This window comes from Podarcis pityusensis (assembly GCF_964106645.2).
Source record: "Podarcis pityusensis genome assembly, chromosome: 2".
NCBI lineage: Eukaryota > Metazoa > Chordata > Lepidosauria > Squamata > Lacertidae > Podarcis > Podarcis pityusensis.
This window is the reverse complement of record NC_138029.1, coordinates 16,106,242-16,131,287: the sequence shown is the minus strand read 5'-3', so window position 1 is coordinate 16,131,287 and position 25,046 is coordinate 16,106,242. Positions and strand designations below refer to the sequence as shown.

At 46.8% G+C, this 25,046-nt stretch overlaps 1 protein-coding gene and 1 pseudogene across 2 annotated transcripts in view; one reads left to right on the top strand and one right to left on the bottom strand.

The window, feature by feature from the left end:
- LOC308471099 (leucine-rich repeat-containing protein 3 pseudogene) overlaps positions 1-25,046 on the top strand; it is a 226,852-nt pseudogene that overhangs the window by 69,516 nt on the left and 132,290 nt on the right. The window lies entirely within an intron of this gene.
- Positions 16,452-20,627, bottom strand: SP7 (Sp7 transcription factor). The gene is given in 2 exon segments (XM_080994834.1): positions 16,452-20,539; positions 20,541-20,627. Coding segments are annotated over 2 exon segments (1,224 nt in total). The 5' UTR covers positions 20,601-20,627; the 3' UTR covers positions 16,452-19,375.

Below are 25,046 nucleotides of genomic sequence, written 5' to 3'. Positions count from 1 at the left end.
GTCCAGAATGCAGCAGTCTGATTGGTCCTAGAACAATGCAGCAGTATGATTGGTCTGCAGGAGCCGCCCAATCCAGCTCCAGGTGGAAGTGAATCCGCAACCTGATTGGCCTACAGGAGAATCCCAGAATTAGCCAATCACGTGCGACCCATTGTGTAAATAATGTATATAAAGCAGATATTTTGGGGGAACATTCATTCCTCACTACTCTGAGCTGAATAAAGAGCATGAAATCCACACTCGACTCTGAGTATATTTCAGGCAACCAATGGAAAAGGGTGGCGGTGGGGGGGGGGGAGAGAGAGAGATAACAAACAACCTTTTTTGTGTGCAAATAAACATCTGGAGGAGCACATGCTCAAAGCGTAATGCCATAACGGTGCTATGACCTAGCAGAGGAGGAAGGAGAGAAGAATTTGATGCCTGTCATCTGCATCAGGGCATCCCCCAGGGAATCCTATCGCCAGTCAGGAGCAGCAGTTGTAACCATTTGCATGTGTCTCGCCGCTGCAGCCTAGCCAGCGTTGCAGTCGCCCCCCCACCGCCCTTGCCCGCTCCCTCTTCTGTGTTTGTACTGGCAGAAAGAGATGCTGATGAATTGAAGGCCTCTCTCTCTCTTTTTTAATCTTTCAGAAACCAAAAAAGCCCCAAACTGAAACTCCCACAGATCAAAGGGCTGGCTGGAGCCCAAGGCGCTGTGAAGAGCCGGCCTGCGGCAAACTTCGCTTGGCACGGCTCAGCCCCTATGGAGCCACCCAGCACACAAGCTTGACTTTGGAGGAGGCCTTGAAAAACTTAGCCAAGGATGGGGAAGGGGGCGCACGTCACATTTCCAGAGATGTTGCGCCCCATCTACCAGGTATGTGGCAGAGACCATTCAGCCTCTCCATCTAACGTTTGCAATTCATATGTAACACTGCAGGGTGTTCAAAGTACAGTGGTGCCTCGCAAGACGAAATTAATCTGTTCCGCGAGTCTCTTCGTCTTGCGGTTTTTTCGTCTTGCGAAGCACGGCTATTAGCGGCTTAGCGGCTACTAACGGCTTAGCGGCTTTAAGAAAAAGGAGACAAACTCGCAAGAACTCGCAAGACGTTTCATCTTGCAAAGCAAGCCCATAGGGAAATTCGTCTTGCAGAACGACTCAAAAAACGCAAAACCCTTTCGTCTAGCGAGTTTTTCGTCTTGCGAGGCATTCGTCTTGCGGGGCACCCCTGTACTCATTCAATCTGCACGATAACCCTGAAAGGTAGGCCAGCTTAGAATAATAATAATAATAATAATAATTTATCATTTATACCCTGCCCATCTGGCTGGGCTTCCCCAGCCACTCTGGGCGGCTTCCAAAAAAATATTAAAATACCATTCTAAAATAATATGGTGGGTGGGAGTCTGAGAGAGAGAGATACAGTGGTACCTTGGGTTACATACGCTTCAGGTTACATACACTTCAGGTTACAGAAATAGTAAATTGGGTTAAAAACTTTGCTTCAGGATGAGAACAGAAATCGTGCAGCGGCGGCGCAGCGGCAGCAGGAGGCCCCATTAGCTAAAGTGGTGCTTCGGGTTAAGAAAAGTTTCAGGTTAAGAACAGACCTCCAGAACGAATTAAGTACTTAACCTGAGGTACCACTGTACTCTATTGGAATTCAGTATACGCCACCGGGTGGCGCTGTGGCCTAAACCACAGAGCCTAGGACTTGCCGATCAGAATGTCGGAGGTTCGAATCCCTGCGACGGGGTGAGTTCCCATTGCTCGGTCCCTGCTCCTGCCAACCTAGCAGTTCGAAAGCACATCAAAGTGCAAGTAAATAAATATGTACCGCTCTGGTGGGAAGGTAAACAGCGTTTCCGTGCGCTGCTCTTGTTCGCCAGAAGCGGCTTAAGTCATGCTGGCCACCTGACCCAGAATCTGTCTGCGTACAAACGCCAGCTCCCTCGGCCTGTAAAGCGAGATGAGCGCTGCAACCCCAGAGTCGTCTGCAACTGGACTTAACGGTCACGGGTCCCTTTACCTTTAAACGCCACCTTATAAGGCCATAACAACAGGACCTTATGTGGGGGCGGGAGGGGGGGGCGGGAATGAATTAAAAATGAGAGCTTCATGGTTCACAGCAGACCTTCCAAGTTTCCCTATTTTCCAGGGGCAGTCCTGTCCCGGGACCCAGCTATACAGCTGCAAATAAAATGTTTTAAATGTGTTGTGAAGCGCAATATGCAAATGCGACACTAGATAGCGACAGTGAGCTATGCCAAATTCAATGTCTTTTTCAAAACCTTTTATATTTTAATATTTTAATGTTTCAATATTTTAATGTTGTATTTTAATTTTGTTTTTAAGTTGTAATCATTCAACTTGTTTTTATTATTGCTTGTAAGCCGCCCTGAGCTCGGCCTTGGCTGGGGAGGGCGGGATATAAATAAAATATTATTATTATTATTATTATTATTATTATTATTATTATTATTAAAATTCTACAGCGTGTTTTTTAAGTGTGTAGATTCCATCTAGTTTCTGATTTGATCCCAGAATGCCCTACTCTTCCTTAGAACGTCCCTATTTTCATCTGTGAAATATTGGTGTGTATGGAGATATGTGACCCTTGAGCCAATGAGATAAGTAACTATACAACATTTAGAAGACATCTGAAGGCAGCCCTGTATAGGGAAGTGGGTTTTTTAAAATGTTTAATGTTTTATTATGTTTTTATATATGTTGGAAGCCTCCCGGAGTGGCTGAGGAAACCCAGTCAGATGGGTGGGGTATAAATTAAATAATAATAATAATAATAATAATAATAATAATAATAATATTTGTATACCGCCCTATACCCACCTCAGGGTGGTTCACAGCATATTTGTGAGAAGTAGGAAGGTCCATTCTACTGGCGTATGTAAGCAAAGTGGGTTTTATGGGATGTAGCAACTCTCTTCCCAAGCAAATACACAAAATACTTCTCCACAGACAGCAGTGCTAATCTTTACTGTGCCTTTTTTGGAACTGTATTCTGAATGCCTTTCTTTCAGAAATGTAACTCTATGCCTTTCGGCCGTCTCTGAATTTGTAAACGTAACGGCAGGATCTCTAGCTTGAGGTCTGGCAATAAGATTTTATGAGGAAAAGCCAAATAAACTGGGTACGTTTGTCCTAAAGAAAATGTTTTTTGTTTGGTTGTTGCTTTTTACTCTATCTATAGCTCAGCTCTCTCCATAAAATGAGGTCACAACCTCACAGAAAACAAGTGCAGAACAATAAAATATCCATTAAAGTGATACAATCAGCAATATTTCCAAACAAAACGAAAGCATAAACAACAGCACGTTTAAAAACAACAACAACAACAACCAAACACTCGTATTATATTATTGCAAAGGATTTTGGGGAGAAAGAATAATAGAATTGCACAGTTGGAATGGACCATATTATAATTATTTAGTCCAACCCCTTGCAATGCAGGAATCTTACACTGAGAAAGGAGGTATCTTATCTCGCTGGAGGTAGTTCCGCAAGTGATACGTTGCTATAAAAAAAAACGCCTTGCATTTTGTAGCTTCCATCTTGAGCTTTGAGGCACGAGGCATGTGGAAATTTGATATGAAGGGAGAGGGAATATGCTAGCAACGTTCAGAGATTTGAAACAGGCCAGAGGGAAGAGGGGAAAGAGAGAGAGAGTAAAATACAGAGAGGCAGATGTAGGAGAAACATTAGGAGAAAAAGCATAGCACTACCCCCCACCCACCCTGCCTATAAGACTCACTTTTTCCCTCCTAAAAAGTAAGGGGAAATGTGTGTGCGTCTTATGGAGCGAATGCAGGCTGCGCAGCTATCCCAGAAGCCAGAACAGCAAGAGGGATTGCTGCTTTCACTGCTCAGCGATCCCTCTAGCTGTTCTGGCTTCTGAGATTCAGAATATTTTTTTTCTTGTTTTCCTCCTCCAAAAACTAGATGCGTCTTGTGGTCTGGTGCGTCTTATAGAGCGAAAAATACGGTATATATTTATTCGAAAGGAGTGGAGAACCTCTGACCTGGGGGCCGAATGTGGTCTTTCAAGCCTCATTATCTGGCACTCTTCTGGGCTCTTCTCTAGTCTAGGCCTCACCCCTCGCCAGTTCTGCTTTGCACCATCTTTTGCCTGACAGGCCTCAAATTCCAAGTGCCTCCAGAGTCCAGGCAGCTCCATAGCCTGACTTGGTATGAAGTAAGAACCTTTTAATGAGGGTGAAAGAGGAGAGCGCAAAATATGGTTTGAAGCTCAACATCAAAAAAACGAAGATCATGGCCACTGGTCCCATCACCTCCTGGCAAATAGAAGGGGAAGAAATGGAGGCAGTGAGAGATTTTACTTTCTTGGGCTCCATGATCACTGCAGATGGTGACAGCAGTCACGAAATTAAAAGACGCCTGCTTCTTGGGAGAAAAGCGATGACAAACCTAGACAGCATCTTAAAAAGCAGAGACATCACCTTGCCAACAAAGGTCCGTTTATTTAAAGCTATGGTTTTCCCAGTAGTGATGTATGGAAGTGAGAGCTGGACCATAAAGAAGGCTGATCGCCGAAGAATTGATGCTTTTGAATTGTGGTGCTGGAGGAGATTCTTGAGAGTCCCATGGACTGCAAGAAGATCAAACCTATCCATTCTGAAGGAAATCAGCCCTGAGTGCTCACTGGGAGGACAGATCCTGAAGCTGAGGTTCCAATACTTTGGCCACCTCATGAGAAGAGAAGACTCCCTCGAAAAGACCCTGATGTTGGGAAAGATGGAGGGCACAAGGAGAAGGGGACGACAGAGGACGAGATGGTGGGACAGTGTTCTCGAAGCTACCAGCATGATACTTTGGCCACCTCATGAGAAGAGAAGACTCCCTCGAAAAGACCCTGATGTTGGGAAAGATGGAGGGCACAAGGAGAAGGGGACGACAGAGGAAGAGATGGTGGGACAGTGTTCTCGAAGCTACCAGCATGAGTTTGACCAAACTGCGGGAGGCGGTGGAAAACAGGAGTGCCTGGCATGCTCTGGTCCATGGGGTCACGAAGAGTGGGACATGACTAAACGACTAAGCAACAACAAGCTTCTCCAGTTCCTACCTCATAATCTCTCGCTTCTTTCAGGAGAAGCCCTGATCCCTGGATATCACAAATGAAAGGATTGCCCTCCCTAAAACGAAGTGATACATTTATTAAGAAACCAGAAGCCTTTCTACTTGGAATAATAGGATTGGAATTGCCCCAAAAAAGATGGTAGACTGTTTTTGTATGCCACTACAGCGGCTAGAATTTTATCAGCAAAAAATTGGAAATCGCAAGAAATACCAACAATAGAAGAATGGCAGATGAAGATGTTGGACTTTTTGGAGCTGGCTGACCTGACTGGAAGAATCCGTGACCAGAAGGAAGAGGAGACATAAGAGGATAGGAATTAATTCAAAGAATATTTAGCTAAATATTGTGATATAAGATAAATAGAAAATTCTTGGAAGTAACAAATAGGCCTAGGGGTGGAATAAGATTAGGTAGTAGTGAATATTAAGGATTAGAATTAATAAAGGAGAAGAGGTTAGTAAATGAAAGGAGTCAATATTATTAGAAATATGAATTTGAAGAACTGTTATATAAGTGATATAATGAAATTCAGTTAGAGGGGACTTGAGGAGGTCAGTTATCAATGTGATGAGAGTTGGGTATTTGAAGAGATAATTTGTGTGTGTGTGTATTTAGTTTGTTGTAGTGTTGTATGTTTTTCTATGTTGTGTGTTTTGTTATGTCATTTTTGGAGATAAATGTTGAAAATCAATTAAAAAAAATGGGGGAAAAACAGTCGGGGATGGAGGGCAGGTGTGGCGGGGGTTTGGAACAGCAAGGCCTTCTCGGTGGTAGCCCCCATTCGTGGTGAATGCTCTTCTGAAGGAGCGGCACCTGGCGCCTAGTTTGATGTATTTCTGGCACCAGGCGAATATATTTTTATGTCCCTGACCTGTGCTGAAGGGCAACATGAATCTTTTGAATCAGGGGCAAGGAACCTTATTTTAAGATTGAGGGCCACATTCCCTTCTGGTCTGATTCCTGGGGGCCGTATTCTGGAGGTGGGTGGGTCCGGAGGCAAAAGTGGGCGGAGCAATTAACCTGCTGCTGCCTTGTACCTAGTCGCACTATTTTGCTATCTCAGTGTTTTCTAGTGGCTCTCCAGGGTTTGAGACAGGATTCTTTAGCTACCCTACCTACAGATTTTAGGGCTTGAACCTGGGAACTTTTAGCATGTAACGTGCGTAATCTGCTACTGAGCTGCAGCCTCTCCTTGTGAGATGAGTTTTAATAGGTGGGAGAGAATATATGAATTGCAATTTATCCCTCCAGGCCCCCACATGTGTGGGTTGATCATGCAAACAGATCAGCTTACCACTTTATTTAAAATGTGGGGCTGAGCAAAGTTCAAAGTCCCCTCCTTAGCAGAAAAGTTGAAAGCAGAGGAATCGGCTGTGACGCCTTCTTTTAATTAAGTCCAGCTGTGAAGCAAGCCGGCTCCCCCTTTCTTATCCCACGTAACAAAGAATCAGACGACAGACTGATAAGTAAGTTTAAAAATGCAATTTACTTACTCGCAGTCATGCATTTGTTAGCAGCAGCAGCAGCAAAATAAATGCAGGCGAAATACTTACATCAACAGTATAAGCAGCCTCAGGCTACTGGATATATGTTTGCTCCCATCGCTGGTCGAAGAGGAAGAGAGGGAAGGAACAGGAAATACTTCTTTGAAGAGAGAAGGGGAAATGACGTCACACAGGGCCTTCTCTACCAATTATGTTTCTATGGTCGGAATCCGCCTGTCAGCAAGGAGCCTATCAGCTCCTTTACATGCTAACTCGCAAGAATATGCATCGTTAGATTTGGCTTCAAATCTCCCACAATCCTTGCGGATGATCTGTGCGATGGTGGGAGGAGGGATCTGACTGTCCAAACATTTCTTTAAAGAAATAATTTGCCATATGGATCACACAAGAAGGGGTAAAATGCAGAAAGATAGGTGGAAGGGTTGAACCAAGTTTTCAGAAGCTTCCATTTTTCACACTGAGAAGTTCCATTCTGGAGAAAGGGGCAGGGGAGTGCATTAAGTTTGATTTAAGTCCGATGAAGCCACTTAGAGCAGGGGTCAGCAAACTTTTTCAGCAAGGGGCCGGTCCACTGTCCCTCAGACCTTGTGGGGGGCCGGACTATATTTTTTTGGGGGGGAAGGAACAAATTCCTATGTCCCCCAAATAACCCAGAGATGTATTTTAAATAAAAGGGCACATTCTACTCATGTAAAAACACACTGATTCCCAGACTGTCCGTGGGCCGGATTTAGAAGGCGATTGGGCCGGGTCCAGCCCTCGGGCCTTAGTTTGCCTACCCATGCCTTAGAGGGAGGGGAGGACCTGCTTTTTCTGCTGCAAAATTGTAATCCTTCCTTTTATTTTGTCAATTATCCTCCTTCACAGTGTCACCATGACACTTTAAAGCAAAAACACTCTCCAGCTATTTTTGGACTACAATCTCCATCATCCCTGCTAGCAAGGGATGGTGGGAGTTGTAGTCCAGAAACAGCTGGAGGCCCAACTTTGGGAACCACTGCTCTAAAGCAAGGAAACCGCGGCCCGCCAGATATTGTTGGACTCCACTGCCCATCAGCCCCAGCCAGCATGGCCAATGGCCAGGGATGATGGGAGTTGTAGTGTAGCATCACCTGGAGAGATGGAGTTTCCCTATTCCTGCTTTAAGGGCAGTAGACGCTTCCACCCGTGTTTGCATGTCGCTGAAATTATTCCCCCTTTTGCAAAACATCCTATTTAAAAAAGCGCGATGGAGCTCCACCCTAGTAAATACTGTACATAGTATAAATATTAGGGTGTTGTGTGTTGTGGAAGAAGCCTGTTGTTGTACGTAGGCTAAGACCCTTCCTGCCCGCAGACTGTCTCGCCAGAGTGGTGCATGCTCTAGTTATCTCCCGCTTGGACTACTGCAATGCGCTCTACGTGGGGCTACCTTTGAAGGTGACCCGGAAACTGCAATTAATCCAGAATGCGGCAGCTAGACGGTTGACTGGGAGTGGCCGCCAGGACCACATAACACCAGTCCTGAGAGATCTGCATTGGCTCCCAGTACGTTTCTGAGCACAATTCAAAGTGTTGGTGCTGACCTTTAAAGCCCTAAACGGCCTCGGTCCTGTATACAGTCGTGCCTCGCAAGACGAAAAGAATCCGTTCCGCGAGTCTCTTCGTCTTGCGGTTTTTTCGTCTTGCGAAGCAAGCCCATTAGCGGATTAGCGCTATTAGCGGGCTTAGCGGATCAGCTGATAAGCGGCTTAGCGGCTTAGCGGATCAGCTGATAAGCGGCTTAGTGGCTTAGCGGATCAGCTGATAAGCGGCTTAGCAATCAGCTGTTAAGTGGCTTAGCGGATCAGCTGATAAGAGGCTTAGTGGCTTAACGGATCAGCTGTTAAGCGGCTTAGCGGATCAGCTGATAAGCGGCTTAGCGATCAGCTGTTTAGCGGCTTAGCGGATCAGCTGATAAGCGGCTTAGCGGCTTGGGAAAAAGGGGGGGGGACCCCGCAGGAACTCGCAAGACATTTTCGTCTTGCGAAGCAAGCCCATAGGAAATTTGTTTTGCGAAGCACCTCCAAAACGGAAAACCCTTTCGTCTAGCGGGTTTTCCGTCTTGCGAGGCATTCGTCTTGCGGGGCACCACTGTACCTGAAGGAGCGTCTACACCCCCATCATTCAGCCTGGACACTGAGATCCAGCACCGAGGGCCTTCTGGCGGTTCCCTCATTGCGAGAAGTGAGGTTACAGGGAACCAGACAGAGGGCCTTCTCGGTAGTGGCGCCCGCCCTGTGGAACACCCTCCCTTCAGATGTGAAGGAAATAAGCAGCTATCCTATCTTTAAAAGACATCTGAAGGCAGCCCTGTTTAGGGAAGTTTTTAATACAGTGGTACCTCGGGTTAAGAACTTACAGTAATTCGTTCCGGAGGTCTGTTCTTAACCTGAAACCATTCTTAGCCCGAGGCACCACTTTAGCTAATGGGGCCTCCCGCTGCTGCCGCCGTGCAATTTCTGTTCTCATCCTGAAGCAAAGTTCTTAACCCGAGGTATTATTTCTGGGTTAGTGGAGTCTGTAACCTGAAGCGTCTGTAACCCGAGGTACCATTGTATTTAATGCTGTACTGTTTTTAACATTTGATTGGGAGCTGCCCAGAGTGGCTGGGGAAACTCAGCCAGATGGGCGGGGTATAAATAATAAATTATTATTATTATTATTATTATTATTATTATTATTATTATTAGCAGGGTTTATCCCGTGGAATGGAGTTGGAAGCTGCTTAGGGAGTTTCTGTGCCTTCTTTTCCTCAAGAATTTGGGCTGGGGGCAGGGAACTGGGCAGGCATCTGTCAGGGATGCTTTAGAGCTAGGATATCCTGTCTTAAGGCCGTGGGTTGGACTCCTTGACGATGTACCGATTTCCTTCCAGCTCAGGGCTTCCGTGGGGTTAGAGGCGAGGGCTGCACGTGGCCATGTGTTTTCGCATAAGGCAAAGGAAGAACAGATGTGCTCCCAGCTGCGCCTGGCTACTGTACATTAACGGTGGGTGGTCCACGCAGAGGTCGTTCTGGTGAGCGCTTTGAAGGCTGCTGGAACTGCCATGGGAGACTTCGCCCCAGAGGGAGGCTGGGCGGCGTTTGCAGGCAGCAGATGCCTTAAGCCAGAGTCTTCTTTCTGGAGGTGCGAGGGAAGCATTTTATCAGGCGGTGCAGTTTGGTAATGTTAGACTCTTAAGCATCATGATCTTATCTCCCCCTCTCCCCCCCCCCCCGCCGTATTATATAGCAATGTGTAAACTGTAGTAAACCAGCTCTGCTGTGGCTTGTTGTCCTCCTGCTTATTGGGGTTTCTGGCCAAAAGCCCTGCACAGATTTCAGAACCAGGACAATTTTCCTTTTCATCGTTGCGCACGATTGCCAGTTTGCTCTTTTTAATTTTGCAAACTGGCCTTGCTGCCATGCCATTCGCTCCATGCATTCCAGAGCAACTTCCCTTAAAGGCCAGGGATAGCTCAGTTGGTAAAGCACAAGACTATTCATCACAGGGTTGTGTGTTTGAGCCCCACACTAGGCAAAAGATCCCTGAATCGTAGGGGGTTGCATTAGACGACCCTTGCGGTCCTTTCCAGCTCTGCAATTCTATGATCCTTCGCGGAAATGTGTTTTAGGACTGGTTTTTTCAAAGATTGTTGTCCCTGTTCCTACAATAGGAGTGGGGAACAACAGCCAGGGTGACATTTTCCCACCTTCGCCGCATCAAGCAGTTGGTCCCTTACCTTTCCCGCCCCGACCTGGCCACAGTGATCCATGCGATGGTCACCTCCAGGCTTGACTACTGTAATTCGCTCTACGCGGGGCTGCCCTTGAAGCTGACCCAGAAACTCCAGCGGGTGCAGAATGCTGCAGCGAGGCTCCTCACGGGGTCTCTGCCATGGGAGCATATTCACCCAGTGCTTTTCAAACTGCACTGGCTCCCGGTAGAGTACAGGGTCAGATTTAAGGTGCTGCTTTTGACCTTTAAAGCCCTTCACGGCCTAGGACCCTCGTACATACGGGACCGCCTCTCCCGGTATGCCCCATGTAGAGCCTCAAGGTCCATATATAGCAACACCCTAGAGGTCCCAGGCCCTAAGGAAGTTAGATTAGCCTCAACCAGAGCCAGGGCCTTTTCAACACTGGCTCCAGCCTGATCTCTTTCCGCAGGGCCTGTAAGACAGAGTTGTTCCACCTGGCCTTTGGCTCAGAATCGGTTTGATTCCCTCCCCCTCTTTCTTTTTCCTTTCTCCTCCTATGAAGAGATTGCTCCCTAATTGTTTTAATGTTGTATCTTAATTCTTTTAAATTGTATTTTAATCAACTTGTTTTTATTATTGGTTGTTAGCCGCCCTGAGCCCGGTCTTGGCTGGGGAGGGTGGGGTATAAATAAATTATTATTATTGTTATTATTATTATTATTATTATTATTATTTGACCTGGGGTCTGCATTGATGGGCAATATTCCAGGTTGACAACATGCCAGAGGGACCTGAGGCTAAAAATGGGCAGAACAAATGGATGTGATTCCAGTTTTATACAGAAGGCTACATTCGCCATGCAAAAGCCATAGATTTCTATACCACCACCCTGAAAGGACAGAACAAATATTAAAAATTGGCAAGCCTGCCACTATAGGAAGAGCGTTTTTTTCCACACTTTTGTCCCATGGAACTGGGTAGTATTTGGGGGCACGTCTGAATGTCAGAGACTTAATTCCCATTGTAGATTGGAAGCCTCAAATAAACATGTCCTGGTTTGTTTGTTTTTGCCTCTTTGCCCGTGTTGTTACATCGACATGTGTGGGCATGAGCTACCCAAAAAGTTGGTAAAACTTTCCAGGATCTGGACCAAAGAGAAGTATTGGCAGGATCGTGTCCAGAAAAGGAGGCAAAAGGAGAGCTCAGGGTAAAGACTGAAGCAGCGGACTTAATTTTTTCCAAATGCAGAACCTCCTTTTAATCCCAGGCTGCAGCATGTGACCCCTGTTTCATTTATTTAATTCTGTTGTCACCTTTACTCTTTCTGCCTAGTTCTGTCCTTTTCATTCCTTCTCCCTCTCTATTAATCTTGCTTCAAAAGGCAGTTATAATGCTACTGGCACAGCCCATCTTAAGTAAGGTTGCTACTGTCCAATGGCGTAAAGGAAACATTAAGATTAAGAGGAATTTAAGATGTGATCCTATAACTATTTACCTGGAAATAAGTCCCAAAGCGGCGCTGTGAGTTAAAGTGGCGCTGTGAGTTAGACCACAGAGCCTAGGGCTTGCCGATCAGAAGGTCGGTGGTTCGAATCCCCGTGACGGGGTGAGCTCCCGTTGCTCAGTCCCTGCTCCTGCCAACCTAGCAGTTCGAAAGCATGTCAAAGTGCAAGTAGATAAATAGGTACTGCTCCAGCGGGAAGGTAAACGGCGTTTCCATGCGCCGCTCTGGTTCACCAGAAGCGGCTTAATAATGACCCGGAAGCTGTATGCCGGCTCCCTTGGCCAATAAAGCGAGATGAGCGCCACAACCCCAGAGTCGGCCACGACTGGACCTAATGGTCAGGGGTCCCTTTACCCTTACCCTTAAGTCCCACTGAACTCAAGGGGATTTACTTCTGAGTAAGCACTGATAGAATAGAGCTGTGAAATGTGCATGCAATTTGGCTCCCCTGGTTTCAGTACCTGGCATACTTAGATTTCTTGTTTTTGCCACATGGGGGCATATTGACGCAGTCCTGAACAGTGGAAAAATTGCACACACACCCCAGTACTATAGTACAGGGATCAGCAAACCTTTTCAACAGGGGGCCGGTCCACTGTCCCTCAGACCTTGGGGGGGGCCAGACTATTTTTTTTGGGGGGGGGGAGAACGAATTCCTATGCCCCACAAATAACCCAGAGATGCATTTTAAATAAAAGGACACATTCTACTCATGTAAAAACATGCTGACCGTTCACGGGCCAGATTTAGAAGGTGATTGGGCCAGATTCGGCCCCTGGGCCTTAGTTTGCCTACCCATGCTATAGTACATTTGAACCTCCTCCCTGCTAGTGGTGGCATATTTTCCCAGACGTTACTGGGATTTGAAAGGTGGAAGGTAGTGAAACTGGAAAAATCACGTCTTTTTGCATTTTTGTAAAAAAAGAACTTTGGGGCTTTAAAAAATCTCAAAAACTTTTGGGGGATTTTACTTTTTGAAATATGGCTGTTTTCCATGTGCCCTGAATGGTGCCTAAATTATAATAATAATAATTTATTATTTATACCCTGCCCATCTGGCTGGGCTTCTCCAGCCACTCTGGGCAGCTTCCAAAAAAAATATTAAAATACTGTACTACATCAAACATTAAAAGCCTCCCTAAACATTCAACAAAATTCACCTTTTCTTCATTGAAGTCTCTTCAGTTCCATGAAAAGCCTCACCACCTCCTTTATTCCCATATGTTGTACTAATAGCAGTTACAAAATGTTAGGATGAAAACTCCAAGTTAATTTATATATCTGCCAACAGAATTTAGTGGGCATGGGATCACCCAGTGAAATCAATTGGTAGTGCTGTAGATCCAGGAAAGACAAAATAAAGCACTTCACACAATGCATGTTTTTTGGAATCCACCGGCTCATGCTGCAGTCCTATGCGTACTCAGAAATAGGACATAAAATTATAGAAGTGGGAGGGTAACTCAAAGGTCATCTAGTCCAACCCGCTATTACTGATGCAGGAACTCCCTTGCTACAGCATCCCTGATAGGTGGTCATCATCCAGCCTCTGCCTGAAAACCTCTAACAAAGGAAAGTCCACTACTTTCCAAGGCAGTTTGTTTTCTGCTGGAGTTCAGTGTGAATTCCCCCCATGTAAGTTTGTACGTGTTGCAACCTGAGAATGATTCAAAGGGGGACCAGAAAAAAAAAATCATGAAGGATAGGTCTGTTAGTGGCTATTAGCAATGGAAGCTACGCGAAGTCTTCACGTTCAGAGACAGAATGCTAGCAGCTGGCAGTGACAGCAGGAGAGGGCTATGGCCTTAATTTATATTAATTGATGAATTCGTTAATTCACCAAAGCATTTTTATCCTGCTTTTCAGTCTACAAGTATCAGTGATGAGACAGCCCTTTCCTACTCTCAGGTTTACAGTCTAAAAGACACGACACAAAAGGAAAAAGGGTTGGGAGTGAGGAGGAAAAGAGCCAACTCATACACTAGTTATTGTTTACTCAGTTCTTGAAATGAGTTGCTAGCCTTCAGCAGGACTGACGGACAGGTTCTGCAGTCCCATCTCTCTCCCTTTCCTATATATACAGTCATACCCTGGAAGTTGAACAGCCTAGTTCTCGAACGTTTTGGCTCTTGAATGATCGAAACCCAGAAGTGACTACACTGGTTTTGGAACGTTCTTTTGGAAGCCGAACGTCCAATGGGGCTTCCGATTGGCTGCAGGATCTTCCTGCAGCCAATCAGAAGCCGCGCTTTGGTTTTCAAATGTTTTGGAAGTTGAACGGACTTCCAAGTTACAACTGTATATCCTGTTGGAACGGCTGCTGCAGATGCTGGACTAGATGGGATCTTGGTCATATCTAGCAAGGGTCTTCATCTGCTCTTAATGAAAACCAAAATAAACAGGGGAGAGGTAGCCAGAAATTGAACCTGTTTTCGCAAAATCTTCAGCTGGAACCATATTATATGTGAGCCACATGGAAGTATCCTGGATGTACAGTATAATTAAAATGAACCCAGTAAAAATCTTGCAGTGCCTTTCTGCTGGTAATGGTATTGTGCTCTCCTCTTGATCGGCTTTCAGTAGACTTTCCCACTTTGCTTTCCCCAGATCTGTCTCAGCAGCTAAAGGAGATCAGGCTGCAGGAAAAGAGGGGAAGAGAAGTGTGTACTTTTTTGGTGGGGGATCGCTTCATAGTTTATGACGGGCTTTGTATATTGGACTTGTAACATCTGACATACTGTGGAGAACCAGTCATTGAGGAGCAGTGCTTTTAACTGTGAGGAAACATCAGCGGAGGTGAGGAAGAAATCTGGCTTAGGTCATAGCCAATGCTTCTATTCCGCTAGCACAACAGACTTCACAGGGGGCGGCCTTTGTTTGTGGAAAGTTAGTTTGAGAATGATCTTCCTATTTGATGTAAGTTCAGAGAAGTGATTTTGTGCTTTGGGGCTCAGAACCTCACATCTGCTTTATACCCAGGCTCTTGGGCAAGTTACTTACCTTTTGGCCTCACCACGATTCTGCGAAATGGGCACTGCCATATTGTGAATGGGCCCACGTCCACAGCAGCCATTTGTAAGTGTCCATGGCACGTTCTCAGAGTTCCAAATGTGCCCACTGGCCCAGAATAGCTGAAGACCCTTCTTCCATCCTTTTAAAGATGGTTTCAGACAGCAACACAACAGTGTTGCCACAATGGCGCCCAGTTATCACTTGTGAGGAAGAGGAGCTGCTGAGCATCTTATATTCCCTTTAGGCTGGGCTAGGACAATATAGTGAATCCCAAGGAGTTAAAGTCAAGGCTGGCTGGTGTTAGCTGTAATTGCTGCTCCTTCTGACGGGAGCTTGTCTCTTCACAAAGGTCCATTGTGCCTTTGCGAAAGCCTTGCTGACAGAAGGCCTTTGTTCCAAGGGGGGCTGGGATCTCTGGTAGTCACCATTTCCCAAACAACAGTTTGGGGGCTTTGCGATGATTGCCCTGCGGGAGTGTGATTCCTTCTCCGCTATGGGAACTAAACGCAGGAAAATCCCATATGGCCCCCCCCGGCTGACCTCCAGAGGCAATATCTACCTCATAGTCACTGAGGTTACCTACAGGCAAGCAGACGGATTCTCAGGCTAATGAGGCAATGTAGTTGCTACCATTATTATTTTTTTACAGCTCCAAAAAGTGCTGGGACTACAGCTGCTTTCTGCCCCCACCCATCCCTTAAGAAACAGCAGCGTCCCCTGTCCCATTTGGGATGCCTTTGTGTCCCATTTTCAAAGTCATGAAAAAATAAAATTGGCATTAATGTTTTCTCCTTTGTGCGCTCACCCCAATTTGCTAGACACCTTGGAAGTTGAACATCTACCAAGGAATCTGTAGATGTCTGGCCCTGAATGTCGCTGTATTTCAGGGGATTGTGGGGGCATGTTTAAGGGTAGACACTCGGTTCACATGCAGAAGAACTGGGACTTGCCCAGGGGTAGGCAACCTAAGGCCTGGGGGCCAGATGAGGTCCAATTGCCTTCTCAATCCGGCCTGCGGACAGTCCGGGAATCAGCATGTTTTTACATGAGTAGAATGTGTCCTTTTATTTAAAATGCATCTCTGGGTTGTTTGTGGGGCATAGGAATTCATTCATCCCCCCCCCTCAAAATATAGTCTGGCCCCCCACAAGGTCTGAGGGACGGTGGACCGGCCCTCAGCTGAAAAAGGTTGCTGACCCCTGGACTTGCCCGTCGTGAACTGACAGAATACCACAGATCAGGGGCGAGGGGACTTCAGTATCGTGTAGTCTTCTTTTCTAGAATCCCTGTGGTCCTCCCATGTGGTCTTAAATTTACAAAGCAAGAATGAATGCCGCACTATTAAGCAGCTCTTAAACATTTGAGGCACGCCTAGTCTGTGTTAATAGATCCCGAGTGCGAAGTCTTCTTACGAACATACCGATACATGCCTCACCTAGTCCAGCATCCTTTCAAGAAGCCCTAGCAACCGGCAGACACCAGGTGCTCCACCGGAAACTGGTCTGTAACGTTCCAATAGGTGTGCTCCTTGTGTATCCGTTTCCTAAAAGTCACAACAAACTTTGCAGCTGTGCCCTGCAGAGGAAGATCCACTACGGTGACTCTTTCCCCTTTTCATCTTGTGAGTTGCAAGTTTGATTTATTATGTGATTTTTGAATGGTGTGTTGTAACTCTCCTGCTTGTTTTGTGACCAAAAGGCAGCTTTTAAAAATAAATAAAAGTAGACCTCAGGGTTACCCAGCATGACTGTGAGGCTGTTTACAACTATAAAGGCCCAACCCATAAATAGCCACATTGCCAGCCTTAGGAGTGCAATTTTATTTGAATTGTGGTACAGAAGCACTGGATTGTGCTTTCCTCCAAACATAAGAATCGAGTTTCTTTAAGCTTCCCCCACAACATAGCTTATATTTTATTCTTAATTAAATTAAAAACAAGCAAAGTCCAAACTGTTTTGTTTTTTTTAAAAAAATCCATGTGAGATGTGCCACTGAGCAGGCAAAATGTAGTTTGTTTTTTTAAAAAAAAATTTTTTACTTCTGTTGCTGAAATGAGTTTACCTCTCTCCTTACACAGATGCTGAAGCATATCTGGTTTACTTGCTTAATAATGGGCATCCCTCACTCTCCCAAGAATGTTTTGGCATGCTGACACCATCAAATGATGTGTACCCTCTTCCAGCCAATGAACAATGTGGGAAGAAACACCCAACATAAAGTCACAACCCGAAAAAGGAATTTTTCATGGCAGCCTCTTTGTAATGTGTCATACTTCCAAAGCCCCGAAACAGCAGGCTGATCTAAGGGAAATGGAAGCAGTTCAGCAATATGCGTCCACAGAAAGGCACTGCCCCCAAATCAGAGTTGGCCATACCGTTGGGCAGAGAGAGGTGGCATATGTCAAAGATAGCCCCTGTTTGTTACTTCTGACCACTGTCTTCTGTTGGAGGTCAGCTGTGTATGCCTCATGGCCAGTCCTACACCCCAAAAATTAGCCTGCTGAGCCTCAGGTATGGTGAACGCTCACCATCAGCACTGAAATAAGATTCACCTGCCAGTCAAATCAGCTTCTGAACATGGAATGTGGGACACGGTTCTGTTCTTCGCCACAGGCGGCAAAATGTCTTAGACCAGCTCTGCCCACCCCCAAAATAGGGGCTTGTGCCAGTGGCTCCCCATCACTGATGATTAAGCCAGAGGTCTTAAAGCAAACTAAACCCTTTCCCCCGAAATATGTGCACTTAGCAAATTGAAAATCTGGCTCCGTATTTCTGATATTAACAAGGGGTTTTCAAAATCCCAATGGATCGCAAAAAAACGACACAGAACTTAAACAAAAAAAAAAAGCATTTCAAGATTATAAATACTCCATTTTTTTTTCACCTTACGAAGCGAACAAAAAACAAAAGAAACCGAGCAAGTTATAGATCATGCTGTTTTGCACAGAGCAAGTCCCCCAGTTAACAGAGAGACCACCCTGATAAGATAACAGATGCCTCACATTAACGAGGCCTCTTGGAGAACCTAGTTGCCTCCTTCCCTCTGTTAATTTGTCATCATAATTTAAGGCATAAATATACTTCTAGATTAAATACATGGGGAGAGGGAGCTCCAAGGGTCTTGTAGCACCTTTGCGGGACAACTTGCCCCTTCTTGACTTCTACAGAGTGGTTGGCCTTCGTTCCTCTCCAACCCTCTTTACCTCTGTGCATCTAGCAGAGTGCATCAGAAGAAATTTCCACGTTCTCTGGATTTCAATGGAAAGAGAGTCCCGTTTTTAACAGCATGGCGCCATGTCTGCCAACTGTCTGAATATAGTCTCTTATCCATGTGGACGGCTTCCATTCCCATGGTCCTCAGCTTGGTACATGCATTCTAAAACCAGAAGCAAAGGCATGGCTGGTGCCTGCAAAAGGCAGACACAATCTCTGGAGTGCTGTTATACCACCAACACTCTGCTATCCAGACTGCATGGCCTTTGCCAGACTTGCATTGACAGGAGAGGGAGCGATGGAGCCCTTGTTGTGTGTGAAGAACGGAGAGATGGTTGTGTAAATGGATGCCCATCCGTCCCCCTTCAAAACTGTCCTCTGAACTTGCCTGCTACTGCCCAAGAGCAACATGCTTCATTTTAAATTGAATGGGATTTTAATGGCAAAGCTCCCATTACCTGTACAAATCCCCGACCAATGGCTCCCAATTGCATATAAAAGGGCTTCAAATTTATTCATGCTCCACCAGTCAGTTCTACTTCCCATTAGTCCCACTGTCAACTGCATGTCCAGACTCGGAGGTGGCTTCTGTACCTATAAGAGTACCACCAGTTATGGCTTTTCTTATCAGTGCTGCAGTGTACCTGAAAAGCCGCCTCTAGTGGAATTTGCCCAGCTTGCCATTCTTAAAGGAACAGCAGCCCCTTCCGAATCTGGACCTATAAAGCCTATTTGCCATATCCTGAGCTAGAGATCACGCTTGCCTCTTTAAGAGCTCTGGACCAGGGGTATGTTCTGTGGAGACAGGTATTCCACCTTAGTCTCAAAGCTGCTCCAGACCTCTCACCGTCTTCTTCTCTCCACCTGCTGCAAGACTGCTGCTCACTGCACAAAGTTAGAGGAGGTGATTCCAACTGAATCCTCAGTGGGTTACGCTAGACAAAAGGCGATTCCTATACATACCCTGAGAAAAACCCACTTTATTCCTGCCCGGCCTGCTATTTGGCCAACTCTGCATGGCACGACTTCAGATTTCTTGTCCATTCCCTTGAGTGACCATGCCAAGACCAAGGCAGGGACATGCTTTGGTTGTAACCATCCAGAGGATGACCGGAGACTTAGCTTCAAGATTTTGGCTCGGATATTTGTGTCTTTGGCCACAAAGTCGTGGACCTTCAGGGTTCTCTCAGCGAAGTTCGTTTGGGGGGTTGGAGGGGAAGTGAAGTTTGGCACGAGGTCTGTGTCTGGGCTTTCCCCTGGGAAATAAATTATTTTGCTCAGAGGTCTTAAAAAAGGGTGTCGGTGGTACGACGCAACAAAGGTGGAGCCCTCAGCACCAGCGACCTAGATCTCCAGCAGGTTGCTCTGCTCTGGGCTGGTGGCGTCTTTATCGTCTCCAGGGAGGCCGTCCTGCAAGGCAGCGCTGGGAGAACCGGCCACTGCGGCCGCCTCTTCCCGTTCTGCTTCACCCTCGGGGGGCTTCCCTACCCCCATCTCGTTGTGGGTCTTCTGATGCTTGCTGAGGTGGTCGCTACGGGTGAAGCGCTTATTGCATAGCAAGCAGGTGAACTTCTTCTCCCGGGTGTGGGTGCGGACGTGGCGCTCCAGCTCGTCCGAGCGGGTGAAACGCTTGCCGCAGAAGAGCCAGTTGCAGACGAAGGGGCGCTCCCCGGTGTGCCACCGCAGGTGGGCCTTGAGGTGCGAGGCCTTCCCGTAGACCTTCCCACAGCCCGGGATGTGGCAGCTGTGGATGGGCTTCTTCCTCAGGCTGGCTGCCGAGGCCCCGAGCCTCTCCAGCTCTTGGCAGTTGGGGCAGTCGCAGGTCGACCGGCCTGCCGTACTCCCAAAGGAGCCGCCTCTTCCGGACTTCAGTCCGATCCCACCTTCCATCAGGGAGTTGTTGGCCACCGGCTTGGGCTTGTACATCTCTTGGGGCAGCACATGTTGACCTGAAGGGAGAAGGTGCGACGAGGAAGTGATGCCCACAGCCGGGTATGGAGCAGGGTTTAAGGTGGTGAATTCGGAAGTGTAACTGGGCAGCTGGGGGCTGATGGGAGCCTGGCTGGGCATGGTCTGCAAGGAGCTCTGAAGTCCATCTGACTGGGGCTGGGAGCTCAGCCAGTTGCTGTTGGAGTGCATGTCCCACCAGGATGCCGTGGGGTTGCTAGAGGCGGTGGAGATGCCCGGGTGGATGCCAGCTTTGTACCAGGAGCCATAAGGGTGTGCCATGTCCAAAGAGGTGTAGACACTGGGGAGGCAGTCGGAGGAAGGGTGCCCTTTGGATACCAACAGGGATGATGGGTCTTGAGATGTTGGGGAGGCTGGGAAGGAATGGGAGAACGGGCTGTAATCATTGCTGTAAGTGGTGGAAGCTTGAGGGCTTGCTGAAGGAGACAGGAGTCCATTCCCGTTAGGGAAAGTGGCCGTATAGGAATCTCCCATGCCTTCCGCGCTCCAGATTTTTGGAGCAAAAGGCTCCACACCCAGAAGATAAGGTTTCTTCCCCAAGCTTTCCCTCCGCTTTTCCCAACAGGGTCAAATCCAATTTGTGGCAAGTGTCCGTCAACATTCCCAGGGGGCTGGAGCCATTGGAATTTTCTTCCTAGATGTGGGAGGGGGGTGGGGAAGAGAGAAAAAGAAAGCAAAAATCTTTGGCAAAGAGAAATTGAATACAGTCACACCTCGGGTTACAGACGCTTCAGGTTGCGTTTTTTTGGGTTGCAGACCGCCGAAACCCGGAAGTACTGGAACGGGTTACTTCCGGGTTTTGGCGGTCGCGCATGCGCAGAAGCGCTAAATCGTGCTATGCGCAGAATCGCAGAATTGCAACCCGCGTGTGCGCAGACGCAGGTTGCAAACACTGCAGGTTGTGAAAATGCATCCCGCATGGATTACGTTTGCAACCCGCAGCGTCCACTGTATATAGTTTGTGGTTACTGTTTGGGATTACTGTACTGTGTTTTTATTTTGTAATTTTACGCTGTGAACCACCCTGAGATCTTCAAGGAAGAGCAGTATATACCGTATTTTTCGCCCCATAGGACACACTTTTTCCCCTCCAAAAATGAAGGGGAAATGTGTGTGCGTCCTATAGGGCGAATGCAGGCTTTCGCTGAAGCCTGGAGAGTGAGAGGGGTCGGTGCGCACCAATGCCTCTAGCTCTCCAGGCTTCAGGAAGCTATCCGCAAGCCTTGCAAGCTCGGCGGGAGTTCCCGCGGGCTCACAAGGCTTGCGGGCAGCAGCCTGCCGCCTGAAGCACGGGGAGCCCTCCGGAGGGCTCCCCGTGCTTCGGGCGGGTGTCCGCAAGGCTTGGGGCTGCAGCCGCGGCTGGGGGGGGGGATAATTTTTTTTTATTCATTTCCCCCCCCCCAAAAAACGAGGTGCGTCCTATGGGCCGGTGCTCCCTATAGGATGAAAAATACGGTACGTATTTAATGAAATAAATAAATTAAACAAATTACTATTCAGCATGATGTCTGAACTTTGGCTTGTGGTTTGTCTCCCCGAAAGCAGGAGCGGTAAGCCAAGAACAAGACTTAGCTACAGCTCATGGTTTGTTTGGAAAGAAACAAACCATGAGCCGGGTTTAGATAAAACCATGGCTTAGCACACAACTTTCAGAAGCAAGAGCAGAAGAGGAGCAAAGGACCTGCGATTTTGACAAGATGCACTAGCATCTTAAGTTTAAATCTTTAGTTTAGCTTATGGCTTTAAGTGATGTGCAGCCAAGGCTACTACTGTGTGATGATACTGATAAGTCATTGAGCAAACCCTATTGAAACGAATATGAGCCATGAAAACATGTGGCGTTTTTGCACAACTTCACTTGGATTAAACTAGTCTCGTTGTTTTTGCAGTTGCTGATAACCTGCTTTTCTGTCACCTTCCCCCTTCTTGGAACTGAGCAGTGAGCTACATTCGCCATGGGGTTCAACCTTCCTGTGAGATGTTTTCCACACCCCAACAACACTCACCAAGAGAATCAGAACCATTACATAACAGGTAATTTTCCCGTTCCTATTCTGGGCTGCTGGCTGTGTTAAATTCTGTCCACACCTTCCCTTTGTTCTGTTGGTTTCAATTAGATGGTAAGCCATATGGTCTGGAACAGCAATCTGCTTCCATACAGTGCCTAGTTGTTACATAACTGTGGTAGTAAAGGGAGGGCCTTTTTGGGTTTACTGGAAAAATTCATGCCCTGTATCATGGAAAAGGTCCCCATTTCGTATCCAGAAACAAAATTGGAAAAGACTTGAAATTCAAGTAGTTTTGCATTTCATTCTGGCTGTTTCACAAATCTCACCTTGTGGCATCACAGCCAGAGGTGAAATTCAATCCCTGCTTCTAAAAGCAAGGAAAAATACTATTACAGTGTCTGTCTGTCTCTGTCTGTCTGTCGTCTGTCTCTTTGACATCAGAAATGAGTCTGGGTAAATGCATGAATTTTATCTTTAAAAACTGTTGACTCTTAATTCTAGCATGTACCTACAAAGTTCATTTCATTCACCCAACCCAACTAAGACTGAATTGACCACACTATGAACACCCACAGCACGTTGTCTAAATGAAAACCATTTTCAATTAGTTGAACTGTAATCTCTTCCAAATTGACGGTAAGGTATAAAGAAGGTACAGGGAAGTTCCCATCTGCCCCAACCAACATGACCAATGGTCAGGGATGATGGGAGTTGCAGTCCACCAACACCTGGAGAGACAAAATTTCGCTATCCTTGAGATAAGGCACACATTGCTTATATACTTCCCTGAGACTATGGCTGGTCACTCATTAAGACATGTTGCTAGACTACAAGACAGGGAAGAAGGGACTGTAGTCTAGTGTTAGAATGCATGCTTTGCATAGAGAAAGTCTCATGCTTAATTCCATATTTAATCCCTTTAACCTATGGATTACAGGACTGGGCAACAGGTGATGGGAAGGACTCTCTGCTAGTGATCCTGGATCCAGTGCTACTCAGAGTAAACAACCCTGGGTGAGATGGACAAATAATCTGACCTGGTATAAACTTGCATTTTACAGCCCCATATAGAGATGGATTTTGGTACCATGGCATTCTGAGCAAGGACAAAACTTGCCTCCGCCCAGGAAAATAATAATTTTATTTTTACAATAATTCCTTTTGGTACAGTTGCTTTTTTATGGAACTTCTCAGCAGGTACCCATATAAATATAGGGTTGTAGTTGTTGTTGTTTTGTACCCCCTCAACTCTGCACCCTGTGTGGCACCCGTCCTGAATTTGGCCCTGGCCCTTCCTCCAACTCAATTCTCATGGTAAGGTTCTGCAAGACAGGGAGTAACTACAGAAGTATTTTGAAAACTTTGGAAGATCAACAACAGCAGGGGAAAGATAATGTATTTGGGGGCTACGTTAATTTGTCTTGCATGGCGAAGCTTGTAGCGGCCACTGCACTGACTAAAAAAAGACTGTGTTGAAATGGTACAAAGGTTAAGTTGCTGAGGCCGATACGAAACATCTCCATTTCAAAAGGCCAGGCTTTCAGGAGAACCACAAACGTTGGGAGAGAGCGTGCTTGGCACATCTTAACAGTGGGCAACTGTGTTCCCTGCTGCAATGGTTTCTCTTGGGTGGGTTACGCAGCCGCACTATTTGTATTTGTGCCTTCTGCTTCATTAGCATGAGATCGAGACCACTGGCTTTAGGCCAGAGCCTCTTGATCAGATTGAAGGCATTTGCACTTTCATTTTGCACATGACGTGCTGACACAAAGCACTGGTTGAAGAAGTTCTACCCTGGGTGCCATGTCCTCCGAGCATCCATGGCTGCTCCTTACATGTATGGCATTTGGCGAGTGGTAGAGAAACTAGCAGGGTGGCGCTGTGGGTTAAACCACAGAGCCTAGGACTTGCCGATCAGAAGGTTGGTGGTTCAAATCCCCGCAACAGGGTGAGTTCCCGTTGCTCGGTCCCTGCTCCTGCCAATCTAGCAATTTGAAAGCACGTCAAAGTGCAAGTAGATAAATAGGTACCGCTCTGGTGGGAAGGTAAACGGCGTTTCCGTGCGCTGCTCTTGTTTCGCTAGAAGCGGCTTAGTCATGCTGGCCACATGACCCGGAAGCTGCACGCCGGCTCCCTCGGCCAATAAAGCGAGATGAGCGCCACAACCCCAGATTTGGCCACGACTGGACCTAATGGTAAGGGGTCCCTTTACCTTTTAGAGAAACCAGCACCCAAAGAACCTCAGCTTATGCTTAGACAGGAGGGCCACAGAAGTCGGTACGGGTGATGCAGACAGGTTTGACTGGTGATGGTGATGGTGTGCGGGATAATTGCCAGTGGGTTTTACAGGCATCTCACTCGCCCTTTTCTGACTCTCATGCATGTGTTCTCAATCCCATATTGGGTGGGGAAGATGATCAGGTATTGGGGATGAGTGGCGTCGCTCAGTTTGCATCAAAAGAGTTGCCACTGGGCGAGCAGAGACTGAAAGACTGAGGAGCCAATGAGAAGAGCCTCTTTCGTACATCATGATGAACATTCACACATGGGATCACAGCCATTGGTATCTCTTCAGATGAAGGCATAGGAAAAGCATGTGCATGTTCTGACCATAAGCAAGTGCAGTCTCACTCTCCTACCTCTCACCACAACAATGTGCATGCTCCTCATAACATCTTATCCAGAGACCTGTTCCACACAATGTAGGAAGAAGAAGAGTTTGGATTTGGATTTGATATCCTGCTTTATCAATACTCCAAGGAGTCTCAAAGCGGCTAACAATCTTCTTTTCCCTTCTTCCCCCACAACAAACACTCTGTGAGGTGAGTGGGGTTGAGAGACTTCAGAGAAGTGTGACTGGCCCAAGGTCACCCAGCAGCTGCATGTGGAGGAGCGGGGAATCAAACCCGGTTCACCAGATTATGAGTCCACTGCTCTTAACCACTACACCACGCTGGACACTTCGCATTATGGCAGCTGCCCTCCGCTTGCCTACTGAAGATCTTCCTCTTTTAACCAGCCTTTTCCAGTCTGCATCT